The sequence below is a fragment of the Geotrypetes seraphini genome, chromosome 7 (assembly GCF_902459505.1).
Source record: "Geotrypetes seraphini chromosome 7, aGeoSer1.1, whole genome shotgun sequence".
NCBI lineage: Eukaryota > Metazoa > Chordata > Amphibia > Gymnophiona > Dermophiidae > Geotrypetes > Geotrypetes seraphini.
This window is the reverse complement of record NC_047090.1, coordinates 44,785,168-44,800,051: the sequence shown is the minus strand read 5'-3', so window position 1 is coordinate 44,800,051 and position 14,884 is coordinate 44,785,168. Positions and strand designations below refer to the sequence as shown.

Genomic DNA, 14,884 nt, shown 5'->3' with positions numbered 1-14,884 from the left:
GAACGGACTGCTGGGCACGATGGAACACTGGTCTGACCCAACAGCGGCAATTCTTATGTTCTTATGTAAGAAGCAACTAGCAGGGAAGAAATAATCTGCAGAATAGTACTTCAATGGAGGCTTCTCAACAAAGTATTCAAAAGAAAGGAAATAACACTTCAAACAAAGATTGGACTTGTCCACGCACTCATTTTCTCAGTGGTCAAAATGGATGCAAAAGCTGGACACTAAGGAAACAAGACAAAAAAAAGATTGTCATTTGAGCTTTAGTGATGGAGAAGAATTTTATACGTGCTGTGGACGAACAGAAGAACTAGCAAATCGATTCTGGAAGGTCAAACCGGCTATATCGCTCAAAGTCCAAATTATGCAGTTACAACTTTTATTTTGGTTAAGAGAGAGATCACTGGAGAAGGATGTCATATTTAGGAAGATCGAAAGAACCAGGTGAAGAGGGCGACCTGCAATCAGATGGATGGACACACTGAAAATAATCATAGGGATGATGCTGGAGGACCTTACCGGACTAGCATAAAACTGATTTATTTTTAGGTTTGTAATTCATCTAGTTGCTAGGACTCAAACACGAGTTGATGGCACCTAACAAACAATGTACCCAAAGAGACAGACGTGAGACACAGAGAATGTACAGCAAATCTAAATACTCAAAGCACAAGGAAAAGAAAGAAAACATGAGAAACTGGTAACCACAGAAGAAAACAGGTATAAAATTGGATAACCAGGCATTGAAGCATGTTACACTGAGCAGGTTAGTCAGGCAACCACCCCGAGCACCAAACCAAGAAAAGAGGAAGAGGAGAAACTGTCAAGGAAAAAACAGCATTCTTCTGCTGTCAACCTCTCTTCTTTCCCACAGCTGTTGGAACCATCCAGTGCTCCACAGATACAGGGGTTCAAAAGAACTATCAGTAAACAGCAGAGGCTAAAGCAGAAGTGGGGAGGCTTGCACGGTTAGACTTAACCACAGAGCATGTGAGGAGTGAGAGAGTGAGTGGTAGGGAGGCAGGGAAGAGAGCTAAGCAAGTATTGGTATGCTGTTAGACTAGAATGGGGATGCCCAAAAGGTCGATCGCGATTGACCAGTAGATCACGAAGGCAACGCAAGTCAATCGCGTTGCCTTCGCGTTCTATCTACTTCCCGACACAGAAGCGCCGAGTCGACCAGCCTTCCCCACCCGACGTCAATTCTAACATCAGAGAGGAAGTTCCGTACCAGCCAATCGCTGCCTGACTGGCCCGGAACTTCCTCTCCAACTTCAGAACTGAAGTCTGGGGTGAAGGCTGGTCGGCCTGGTGCTTCTGCGTCGGGAAGCAGGGAGAGCTTGGGGCGCGGTGGTTTGGGGACCTGTTGCCCGATGGGGTCCATTTTGAGAATTTATATCTGCTGTCTATATTTTGTACTATGGCCACCTTCTACTAAACCGCAATAGCGGATTTTAGCCTAGGGAGCCTATAAGCGTCTAGAGCAGCGCGGGGCATTCAGCGCAGCTCCCTGACCTAAAAGCCGCTATTGTGGTTTAGTAAAAAGGGAGGGGGTATATTTGTCTATTTTGTATAGTTGTTACCGAGGTGACATTGCATAGAGTCATCTGCCTTGACCTCTTTGAAAAAACCCCGGAATATAAATGATAATTCACATTTTCTCTGCATATAATGTGCTTTGTGATTTTTTTTAATTTTATTTTTTCTTGGTCATTTTAAAAGTATCTCGCAAGCCCAAAAAGTGTGGGCACCCCTGGACTAGAACATAAGAATAGCCTTACTGGGTCAGACCAATGGTCCATAAAGCCCAGTAGGCCATTCTCACAGTGGCCAATCCAGGTCACTAGTACCTGGCCAAAACCCAAGGTGTAGCAAAATTCCATGCTACCAATACAGGACAAGTAGTGGCTTCCCCTTGTCTTTCTCAATAACAGACTATGTACTTTTCCCTCCAGGAACTTGTCCAAACCTTTCTTAAAACCAGCTACGCTATCGCTCTTACCACATTCTCTGGCAACACGTTCCAGAGCTTAACTATTCTCCGAGTGAAAAAAATTTCCTCCTAATGGTTTTAAAAGTATTTCCCTGTAACTTCATCGAGTGTCCCCTAGTCTTTGTCATTTTTGACAGAGTGAAAAATCAATCCACCTGTACCCATTCTACTCCACTCAGGATTTTGTAGACTTCAATCATATCTCCCCTCAGCCGTCTCTTTTCCAAGCTGAAGAGCCCTAACCGTTTTATTCTTTCCTCATACGAGAGGAATTCCATCCCCTCTACCACTACAAAAAAGACCTGACCCACAAAGGGTTCCTACAGAATTTTTGATTAAGCTAGGACAATGGGTGATTCAGGAAAATTATTTTGAATATCAAGGGGTTGTATGGTATCAACAAATTCAAGGGGTAGCAATGGGGGCTATGCTGGCTCCCACAACTGCCACGCTTTATATGAATACGGTAAGTTTGAAGAACAACTTATTTACCCTGCTATCCAATTAAAAAATATAGAGTTATGGGCTAGATTTTTGGATATTTTCTTTTTGTGGAGAGGTACAAGGGAGGAGATAGATTTGTTGCTGGAGTGGATGAATGGACTTCACCCTCATTTGCAGTTTACCATGAATATCATCAACAGCATATTGAATTTTTGGATATTTGGATACAGAAAACGCCCGCTGGTTTCTCCACCACATTGTTTAGGAAAGAAGTTACACAAAATACTCTGCTACATTATGGAAGTTTCCACCCTTACAAATTGAGATATAATCTCCCAACTGAACAATTTTTACGTCTCCGTCATATTTGTTCAATGGAAGAGGAGTTTAGGATACAATCTATTTTTTTAGTAATTGGGAACTGTATTTTAACTAATGCTGTATCTGACTGCTGTATGAAGTATTGTTTTATGAAATTGTATTTTTTTGCTGAAATGTTTCAGTTTTTCTTCTGTTGAGAACCGCCTAGAACTGTTGCTAGGGTGGTATATAAGAAAATAAATAATTATTAAATTATTATTATTATTTCTCTGGAGAAAAGATTCTTAGAGAGGGGGTACCCTATAAGTGCGGTGAGAAAGGCATTTTTAAGGGCCTGTTTTGCACAATGGGAACTGATGTTGAACATGCAGTTCAGATCAAGGTTTTGAACAACTGACATGTGTACTACTGTTCTCTAGAGCGGCTGAACATTTGATTCAAATAATGCAAACCCACTGGCCAGTCTTACAACTTCAAAGAAAAATGGGGAGACCCAATGATCCACAGTGAAAACAATCCACCAATGAAAACAAAAACAAAAAACTGTGGATACAGATGTTCTGGAGATAATTTATTATACACTGACATAAAAACATGAAAATTCAATGAAAAAAGTACAATGATAAATACAGTGGCAAAAATCCAACCGCATCCCTCTTTTCAGGTGTTTTTATGGTTTTCCATTGCAATTCAATAATCTGGTTTTGTATTTAGTTCATATCCTTTTGCTTCACCATGAATACTTTGTCCACCTTTATTTATTTATTCTTTTCAACTTTACATGCACTTCAACACATTCCATTGTTGCACTACCACATTACCGCCACTTATCCTTTCAACTTCACTTTGTCACCACTTGTTTTTGAACCGATATTGCAATATTTTTATGATATAATTTTTTCCACCAGGACCCCTGAGGAAGAGCGTTTGTTGGGTTTCATTTTTTACATAAAGTGGTTCATTTGTACGCAACAAACTTGGCCTACATCTTGTGCATCTGTCTGCAGTATTTTTCTTGGTCTTTGCACTAACATTTAACACATTTTAATACAGCATGGTAAAAGTCCTGTGCTAGCTGTTTAATGTGGGTAGGGGCAAAGAGTGGACATGGCAGGAGTGAAGCAAAGTATCTGTCTGACTACCAATGTGTGGCCCTGTACCACATACTAGCTAACAATTGCCAATAGTGCTGTGGCACCTACTCTCACCTTAAGTAGATGTATCTGCATTATCAGAAGTCTGGTAGTGCTGTGGCACTGCACCCTCCTCTTACACCTCCAATACACCCCAACATACATCTGCACCTCTGATTTACCTCCTAAGGCCTTCCCCAGTCTGAATCCCCCCTCATGAAATCCCAGCACCTCTCCCAAAAACTACCTAGAGAGTCTCCAGTGGTCCCTTCCACCTGGACTGCACCAGAATCCTAATTGGTGGCAAATGAACGCCAACAGTACTCAATGTATTCAAGGACTAAATTCCCAGAGAAAATATGGAAAGAGTTGAATATGGCAACTTCTTTTAGGCCCAAATTCTCAAAACTTTAACGCCGTTGCTAAACTGGTTTATCAACGGTTTAGCCTGCACACATTTTAGCGGCAGATTATCAAAACGGATTATCAAAACGGAGACTGCTTTCTAGCAGTCTCCGACAATGACATGCAAATGGACTCTTCAACAATGAAATGAGCCCTCCGGTGGATTCTTAAAAAATGCCGAGCCATTTTCTAAAAGTGGCGTCGGCTTTTGGCGATTAAAATAAGCGACTGGTCCAGGGGTGCCGGTACAGGCATGGCAGTGTCAGACTGCTAGAAAGCCGTGTTGTGATGAGGTGGGAGAGATGCCCATTATCTCCTGCTGCATGACAAACACCCCTCCCCTGCAACAGTAGCGGCGACACCCCCCCTGCAGCAGGAGAGATGCCGATTCTCTCCCACCGCAAATACCCCCTTGCAGTGGCGGCTAACCTACAGCGGCGGCAACCCCTCTTGCAGCAGGAGAAATGCTGATCCTCTCCCACTGCAAATACCCCCTCCCCCACAGCAGAAAAGATACCCATTCTCTCCCTCTGCTTCCAATGTCACCCCCCTAACCTCCATGTAGATGTCTGACCGGCGGGACTTGGGTTCCCTCCATCCAGCTAGCCTGCCGCTTCAAAATGGGCCTTCCTCTCCCCGGTGCATCATGGGATGCACCAGGAAGGGACCTGATGAGCTGATTGGTTCAAGTTGTTTAAGGCTCCTCCTGTGGCGTCCAGGCCAGAGCCTTAGGTCCCTTCCCGGTGCATCCTGGGAGGGACCTGAGGCTCTGATTGGCTCAGGTTGTATAAGGCCCCTTTTATGGGAGGGGTAGCCAATCAGTGCCTCAGGTCCCTTCTCGGTGCTTCCTATGATGCACTGGGGAGGGGAAGGCCCATTTTGAAGCGGTGGGTCAGCTGGGTGGAGGGAATCCGTGTCCCTCCAGTCAGACATGGAGATAAGGGGGCAGGGCGTTGGAGGCAGGAGTGAAGAGTGGATTTCTCCCACTGTAGGGGGGGGGCGCTGTTTAAGGCGGGAGAGAATGGTCATCTCTCCTGTTACTGGGGGGGGGAGGGATTGTTGGTTGATAGCGGGAGAGATTGAACATCAAAAAAAACAAAAAAATCCCAACATCTATGAAGGTGGAAAGACTCAAGCGATACTATGAGTTACTAAATAGAATGGCCATTTATTTTTAATAGGCTACATCGTTTTCAGAAGTAGCTCAAGGTGAAATACATTTAGGTACACTAGATATTTCCCTGTACCACTAAAATTTAAGCTTCTACCTGAGGCAATGGAAGATTAAGGGATTTGCTCAAGTTCACAAGGAGTAGCAGTGGGCTTCCCTGGTTGTGAGCTCTCCTATTCCATATAGAAGATGGGCTCTCACCTCAGACAACTACTAAACACAAGATGGCGGCTTTTTACCTCAGCAGCAGGGAAAAAACCTCCCAAGCTGCCACAATCCACAGAATAAGAAGATGGCAATATTTTTTTTTCCTTTCAGCCTTGTTGTAAAACAAATTTTTACACCCCCACAAACACCCCCCCCACCACCCCCGGCAAGGACAGACTCTTAAAAGTTACCAGTACTGAACTACTGTTGCATGCTTTCCCAAAATTCAGAAAAAGACAGCAAAACAAACAAAATAAAACTTAAATCCATGTATTTCAGCACAGCAACCAAGCACCAGCTTCTTCTCTGTCACTTAAGAGCAAAAATGCAAAGTTTTCTCAAAATTCACATTCTGGGTGGCCCTAAAGAAAGGCTCTACAAGACTGAGGCCTAGAATGGAGAGCTCACATTGATGTAAACTGGTGCATCCTACCACAGAATTTTATTTATAATTTGCTACCGCCTGATATCTAAAGCTAATTAGAAACCAACATCAAACCATCTGAGATGACAGTGTCAAAGAAAAATCAGTTAAAAATAAACATGGCTGTATCTTTATTTAGAATTTATCCTATACCACAAATGATTAGCTCCACATTCAGACAGACATCAAAATACACAACATGGATATAAGAACTCACAGGTATAAGTCTAAAAAGCAGAAATTCAAGTTTTTAATAGCAAGATGGAACCACTGCACGCCAAGGGCTGGATTCTGTATAGGATGCTCAGTCTCAGCTTTTGAGAATCGCACACGGGCGATATGTAGAATTGCAGAGATGTCGGTTAGAGAATCGCGTTGCCACTGAGCTGATCGCAGCAAGGGAATCTCCCTGCCGAGATCAGCTCAGCGGCTACGGCCCGAAACCCCCCATCCGCGAAGTCAGCCAGCAGGAAAGATGCCCAGTCCCTCCTGACGGAAGCCCCGAAGCCCTCCGCCGAATGTCTGCGGCAGGAGGAGTCCCAAATTCCTCCTGCCACCATCCACCGAAGATCATAGGCAGGAGGGATGCCCACTCCCTCCTGCCGGAACCCCCCCTGAAAACATGACCCATCCCGACACCTCCAAGCCCACCCAGATACCCCTATACATTTTTCTTGTAGGCCAGCCAGAGGGATACTTACTCCCTTCGACCGGCAGGACCACCTCCACAAAATTGTGGGCCTTCCCCTTCCATCCTGGGATGCATCAAGGTGGGGCCTAAGGCCCTGATTGGCCCAGACGCCTAAGGCCCAGCCCATAGGAGGGACCTTAGGCACCTGGGCCAACCGGAATCTGGGGCCTCCCTCCCAGTGCATTCTGGGATGCACTGGGAGTAGCCTAAGACTCTGATTGGCCTGATCCCTTAGGCCACTCCTCCTGCCATTGATCTTTATGGAGGGGGGGGGTGGGGAAACTCCGGCAGAAGGGCCTGGGCATACCTCTTGCCAGTGATCTTTGGGCAATGGCAGCAGGAGGAACTGGGCACTCCTCCTGCTGTGGACATTCAGGGGGGGCTTCATGGGTTCCAGCTTCCCCCCAGCCTCCCGCTCTTACTGTAACCTACAGAGAGGATCACCGGTGCTCTACGCGATCCTTGCAGGCTACCACCATCCTCAAAAGCACGTTCCCTCTGACGCGATCCCGCCCCTCCTCTGACATCAGGGGCAGGATCGTGTCAGAGGGAAAATGCTTCTGAGGATGGTGGCAGCCTGCAAGAATCGCGTAGAGCACCAGCGATCCTCTCTGCAGACTGCGGTAAGAGTGGGAGGCCCGGGAGGAAGCCGGAGAACCTGCAAAGAAGGGGGAACATGCAGGCCTTTGGGGGTGGGGCGGTCCAGGCCTTCAGGGGAGGGGGCCCTGGTCTAGAAGTACATGGAGGGAGGGAAGGGAGAAGGGGTACTGCTGGACAGTAGTTGCAGTGTGAAAGAGAAAGATAGTGCAAAACACTACACTACTCCTTCTAAACAGTCTCTTTTTTTTTTTTTTTACCAACTATGAAAGAAGAAAAAATACAGAGACCATAGGGCCCTCAAATACCAGAGGAAGGGTGGGGTAGGGACCTGGGGAGGCTCAGCCAGACACCCCTGCACTAACTGAAGCCATAGCAACAGTAGTGAAATCCAGTTTTTCAGAGAATCTGACTGATTTTCAGTCAGTAAAGCTAGGAGCCCAAAGACTGCATCCATCATCCTGCTGGAGATAGAGTATACTAAATGGCAAGAAGGAGTTCCATCCAAGAGGCACCTGCAATTCAGTTCTCTATCTCCACCTGCTGGTATATGTGCGGTATCCCCACTAGTCTCTGGATTCATCTGCTGCTGTTGCTAAGGAAATAGCCAATGTCAAAAAGCAACTTAAAGTCAAAAATGGAACCAAAAAATCACCAGACATACTACAGCATTCATCATTTCAGGACTTGCAAGGTAGAAATATTGAGTTTCAATGGAAATGGAATAGGCAGTTAACAATATTCCTTCAGATAGACAAGGGGAATAGGTATACAAAAATAATCTTTATGCAAGGATACTCTATTATGCCCTATAATTACATGGGTTATGATGAAAAAAACAGAAATTATTGAGTAAATTTCCTGTTGATTAGAAAGATTGTCTACCAGTTTCTTAATCTTCAGGAAAGCAGTTAAATTTTAAAAATTTACAACCTCACTATTCTACAAAGTAGCACTATTTATAAAAAAAATTAATAAACCTTAAACAAACCCTCTATTTTAACTTACTACACCAATTTACTTCTAGAAGCTGCGAGAGCTTACCTGGCTCTCCTCTTGAACAACTCGATATTGTTCCTTCCAAATACTAATTTTAGAAGCCTCATCTTTCCGCAGGGCTCGCTCTTTTTTCAGTTCAGGGCTCCAAAAGGTTTTGATGCTATTCATAGATGAACTCAGTTTACTTTCTTTCACTTCTACATCCTTGCGCAGGAAGTCATTCTCTCGAAGTACCTCCTTCAACTGTGCTTGCAAATCCATGATGGTGTTATCTCTTGCCTGGCGAAGAGAGTGTGGTACAGTGGATGCCATGCTTACAGCAGGAAGATGATGCTCTCCAAACGCAATAGTGTCACTTGCAACCCCACTGCTGGCAATATTGGGGCTGCTCCCCATGGCAGTCATCCTAACCCCATAAGGCAACCGACCTCCAGAACGCCCAAGGGTCATCGTGCTTTTGGGTGTGTCTGCACCAACATTTTCATGATCACTTAAATACATTGGACCAGAAGTAGCATATGCAGCATTCAGTGACTGAATATTTTCCATAGAAAGAGTTTTACCACTGCCAGCACCTGTACTACTTCCAGAGCTCCCACCTGTACTGTTGGTCCGACGGTGGCCCAAGCGCGGTGACCTTGGCAACCTTGGTGATCGTCCAGGACTCTGGCCACTTGATTCTACCTTTCCAACTGAACGAGCACTTCCATACATGACTGAAATGGCAGTTGAAGAGATGGGACAGATCAAAAAGAATTACAACTGTTCCTAGGACGTTTCTCTAGGGTCACAGATTAAATTGAGGTTATTTGTTAGTCATATCAGGTATGGTATCCTTCATATTTAAAATGGAATTCTTTCTTCTGATCTCATCTGTATGAATGAAAAATAGGGGAAAAAACATTACATTGGATTAGTTGCTAAAATAAAATTCATAAAACTCAAATAAAATGTATACATATTCTGCTCCCCAGATCTCATTTTGAACAATCCTTCCAAGACTGGTCAGATCATTGCTAACAGACAGACATTTTAACAGTTATTTTTGTAAAATGTAGTTTTAAATATAAAATTAAAATGTTTTGAGACCTTTTATCTTGTTACTCATTCCTCCCAAGATAATAATGAAACAAATATTGACGCCCAACAAATTCTAGACGTATAATCCTTTTTACAACTTGGATTATATGAGATCCCTGTACTTTGCGAGTACTTGATGTTTTCAAAACTCAGAGCTTTGCACAATACACACTAATGGATACAACTTAGGCTCAACATTTCCAACTGTAGCTAGTGAATATACTGTAATATGATATTCTATTTTTCAAGTTTCAAGTTTATTAAAATTTGATAAAATGCTAATCATAAATTCTATGCATTTTACAATATAAAAAGCAGAGACATTGAACAGATAAGTACCGACTAGACAAAACTTGACAGACATAAAAGAACAATAATAATAATACTTTAATAAATTTTTTTAAAATTCTTTATTCATTTTCAAATTTACAATATGTGTAACAATATATCCAAACAAATTAACAATAAATATAACACTTAATTTATTTTTTTAATATACCGCCATACCAAAAAGGTTCACAACAGGAAAAGTAGGTACATACAGTGCAAATAGATAACAATAGGTAAAACAGGCAGATATTATTAAGGCGAGATAGTTAAAACAGAAAACATTAAGATATCAACCTATCAAACAGATGCCTCTTGCATAGTTTTACTGAGCCACTTGTTCAATTTGGCAGCCTGAAATGAGAAAGTTCTCTCTAAGAACTTCTTATAATGGCAAGATTTTATAGAGGGGTAGTTGAACAAATCCATCCTACGTGTATTCTTGTTGGAGTGACTCAAAGAAAAGTGGGGGGCAAGGTAGCCAGGTAGCATACCGAAAAGCAGTTACTTACTGTAACAGGTGTTATCCAGGGACAGCAGGCATATATTCTCTACATGTGGGTGATGTCAACCACGGAGCCCTGTCGCGGACAGCCTTTCAAGCAAACTTGATTGAAGATCTTCAAAGTTTGCTAGTGCTGCACAGCGTATGCGTGAGTGCCCTCCCGCCCAAGTCAGGGCTCGTCTCCTCAACGTGGCCTCAGTTCAGATAGCTAACAAAGAAGCCAAACAGGGATGGTAGGTGGGTTGCGAGAATATTTGCCTGCTGTCCCTGGAAAACACCCGTTACGGTAAATAACTGTGCTTTATCCCAGGACAAGCAGGCAGCATATTCTCTACATGTGGGTGACCTCCAAGCTAACCAGAAAGGGATGGTGGGAGAGTTGGCAATGTAGGAGAACAGATTTTGTAAAACAAACTGGCCAAAATGGCCGTCATGTCTGAAAACAGTATCCAGACAGTAGTGAGAGGTGAATGTATGAACCGAGGCCCCAAGTGGCAGCCGTGCAGATTTCCTCAATAGGAGTTGACCTGAGGAAAGCTACCACCACCGCCGCCATTGCTCTGACCTTATGTCCCGTGACTCGACCCTGCAGAGGGAGACCAGCCTGAGCATAGCAGAAAGATATACAAGCAGCCAACCAGTTGGAGATGGTTCGCTTAGAAACAGGACACCCCAACCTATTTGGATCAAAAGATATGAAAAGTTGAGGAGCAGTCCGATGAGCCTGAGTGCGTTGCAAGTAGAAAGCCAACACACGCTTACAGTCCAGAGTATGAAGCGCAACTTCTCCAGGATGAGAACGAGGTTTTGGAAAAAAACACAGAAAGAACAATGGATTGGTTGAGATGGAAATTCGAAACCACTTTAGCCAAGAACTCAAGATGTGTACAGAGGACCACCTTATCATCATGAAAAACAGTAAAAGGTGGATCCGCAACCAAAGCTTGCAACTTACTGACCCTGTGAGCAGACGTGAGAGCAATAAGGAACACTACTTTCCAAGTGAGATACTTCAAATGAGCCCTATCAATAGGCTCAAATGGGGGTTCCATCAACTGAACAAGGACCACATTGAGATCCCAAATCACCAAAGGAGGTTTGAGCGGAGGATGGATCTTGAAAAGACCCTTCATGAACCAGGAAACCACAGGATAAACAGAGAAAGGATTTCCGGCAATTGGCTGATGAAAAGCAGCAATGGCACTGAGGTGGACTCGAATAGTTATTGATCTGAGACCAGCCCCAGACAAGTGCAGTAGATAATCCAGCACAGACGACAAGGAGGCAGATTGCAGCTCCTTGTGATGCATAGCACACCAAGAAGAAAAGCTAGTCCACTTTCAAGTATAATCCAGCCTAGTCCTTCGAAGAGAAAAGGAATCGGCCTGAGCCACAGGAATCCGCCTTCCACTGCGGCCTGAGCCACAGGAGAATTTCTCAACTGAGGTCCATGCCTCAGGAACCTCTCTCATCTGAGGCCTGAGCCCCCAGGAATGCTCCTTCCACTGAGGACCAAATCACAGGAGCAATTCCCATCTTAGGCCTAAACCCCAGGAAAATTGCTGAACAGAGGACCAAGTCATAGGAGCAATTCCTATCTTAGGCCTAAACCCCAGGAAATTTTCTTCAGAGGCCTGAGCCACATGAAACTCACTCAACTGCAATCTAAGCCAGAGGAAGATCTCACCTCTGAGGCCTAAACCACAGGAAGAATTCACTCATCTGCAGTCTAAGCCACAGGAAGATCTCACATCTGAGGCCTAGGCCACAGGAACAATTTTCAACTGAGGCCTCAACTGAGCCACAGGAATCTTCCTCTACCGAGGCCCAAGCCAAAGGAACACATCTCATCTGAGGCCTAAAGCCATATGAAGATCTTAACCCCTGAGGCCTAAAGCCGCAGGAAGATCTTAACCTCTGAGGCCTAAAGCCGCAGGAAAATCTTAACCTCTGAGGCCTAAAGCCGCAGGAAGATCTTAATCTCTGAGACCACAGGAAGGGCTCTCAACTGAGGCCAGTCCCAAAAATCGACCTCCACTGAGGCCTACGCTCATCCTGTGTTCATCCTAGGCTTAAGCCACCAGAATCTTTTTATTTTTTTTTTAAACTGAGGCCTAAAGCCCCAGGAACATTTTACAGGAACATGTCTCTCTACCGAGGCCTACGTCACAGGAACATGTCTCTCTACTGAGGCCTACGACACAGGAACATGTTTCTTTACTGAGGCCTAAGTCAAGTACTCACATGCTCCTGCACTACCGGAAGGCAAAGGGAGAGGTGTTAGTGCTGCAGCGCACAGGGAACTGTGCCGGCACCCGTGGTCGGGCTTTTCTCATGGGAAAGGACTCTCCGACCACATCAGCTTCTTCTTCTCCACCAGCTGGGAGGGTGGGGAAGGGACCTGGGTGGGCCCAGTTGTTGCCCCTAAAGTTGGCTCTATATGGCCAACAGGAGCAAATAGCCTTCCATCCTCAGGAACCGAAACCAGGAACCAGATCAGATCTAGGAAACTGGTTCTGGTAGCTGCAGCCAAGCCTAGCTGAAATCTACTGCAGAATCTAGGAGCTGTAAGAAACCTATCCTCAACCTGCTGGAGATAGAGTATACTGATTGGCCAGAAGGATGTGCATCCAAAATATACCCAAGTTCAATTCAGTGCTCTCTATCCCCCTTGCTGGTTGGTGGACTTAATCCCACTAGTCTCTGGATTCATCTGCTGTTGATGACAAGGAAACACTATTTACCATAGGTCTCATTGCACAACATAGGAGCTATTTACTAATAATATAAAGGTACTGTATTGTGATAATGCACTTTAGCAAAATCTAGCCCTTTCAACCCAAGAAGCGACTGCTGGAGACCAGTCGACTCTCCAGCTCCTTAGAAGCCCTGTTCTGCCCCATGTCTCCTGCCTGCTCACCCCGATCTTCCAGCCCTGAGCTCCTACTCTCTGCCGCCTTCCCTGCAGTGTGAGCCCGCGGGTTTAAGGCGGTGCTGCACGCCGCAGTGCAACCCCGCTTTAAACCCACGGGCTCGCACTGCATGGAAGGCGGCAGAGAACAGGAGAGTCTGTGCGGCAAGATTGCCTGCAAGGGGGGAGCAGGAGAGCCACTGCACCTGACCAGTCCACCCATGTTCGGGCCAGCCAGACCCACCCCTCCCGTACCTTTAAAAATGTTGGGAGCAACAGCCTGCTCCATAGGCTGACTAACCCTCCTCCTCCCCGACACGCCCGACCAGACCCCCAAAGATGGGAGCAGGAGGGATGCTCAGTCCCTCCTGCTCCTAGGCCTCCTACCCCCCGGCCCAACCCTGGTTGGCCCAGGCAGTTGAACCCGGCCCACCCACCCTGGTACCTTTTCAATTGTTGGGAGCAGGAGGGGTGCCCGGTCCCTCCTGCTCCTTGAGGCAGGCTCCCATCTTCGGGAGTAGGAGGGGTGCCCGGACCCTCCTGCTCCTTGAGGCAGGCTCCCATCTTCGGGAGCAGGAGGGGTGCCCAGACCCTCCTCCTGCTCCTACGCTGCTGAAAATCTTTGGGAGGAGGAGGAGAAAGGTCCTCCTCCTCCTGTTCTCCGGCCAGCCACCGCCCCAATAGGGCCTTAGGCCCCACCCTGGCGCAGATCTCTCTTGCCTGCTCCCGGACTCTCCTGCTCTCTGCCACTGTTCCCCGCAGTGCAGGCCCGCTTTAAAACCATGGGCTTGCACTGCAGGGAATGGCAGCAGAGAGCAGGAGAGTCTGGGAGCAGGAAAGAGAGATCTGTGCTGGGCTGAGCCCTGACAACAGTGACAGGAAGCTGCTTCTCCTGTCACTACTGTCAGGATGTGCGCATGAGGGGGATCGCTCTGGCCGTGGGTAGGGGGTGTGCTAACGATCGTCTCCATTTGCATGCAGGCCTTTACTGAATCAGTCGGCCGGCATGCAATAGGAAACGGATCGTGCGCGGTTTGGAGGTTTAGTGAATCCTGCCCTAAGACATTACAGGACACAAGAGGAGGGTAGGGTTAAATACAATTCAAAACCAAAAATTAACTATAGGTTGGGAAAGAGTTACCCACTTAATTTTCCTTTAAAGGAGTTTTAGTCCGCTATAGGATGTTTGAGTTATAAAGAATTTGAGTAGCAAACTAAAAAACATCCTTAAAAAGCAAGCTTTTCAGAAGACCTTTAAATTTACTGAGTGATTTTTCTTTCATTATATAAATTGGAAGCGAGTTCCAATGTTCTTTTAATAGGGGAGTCACATGATCAAATTTTTTCCTTTTGGCAATTATTTTTATTGCAGTGTTTTGTAGAAGAACATAAATGCTAGCATACAATTTTTAAGGGCTAGATTCTCTACCCATCTCTTAGCCTCACTCACAAAATGCAGTGCTTGGTTTGATAAAGCAGTTAATTCTCAAGTTGAATAAGCTACTATTATTTATTACTTATATAGTGCTATCAGATGCATGCTGTGCTGTACATTAAACCCGCAAAAAATGGTCCCTGCATGTTCTTTATCAAATCAGTATAGGACTAAAGGCACTTAAATTTAAGGTGAAATTCTAAATAAGCAAAATATATTAAAAATAGAAAGAGATAAC

The 14,884-nt window shown here is 45.3% G+C and overlaps 1 protein-coding gene across 11 annotated transcripts in view; it reads right to left on the bottom strand.

Moving 5' to 3' along the window:
* ERC1 (ELKS/RAB6-interacting/CAST family member 1) overlaps window positions 1-14,884 on the bottom strand; it is a 509,833-nt gene that overhangs the window by 492,852 nt on the left and 2,097 nt on the right. For all 11 annotated transcript variants that reach the window (XM_033952310.1, XM_033952317.1, XM_033952311.1 and 8 more), the window contains exon 2: window positions 8,434-9,261. In XM_033952310.1, the coding sequence (XP_033808201.1) occupies window positions 8,434-9,102 (669 nt within the window). In that variant the 5' untranslated portion in view covers window positions 9,103-9,261. The remainder of the gene's footprint in view (window positions 1-8,433; window positions 9,262-14,884) is intronic.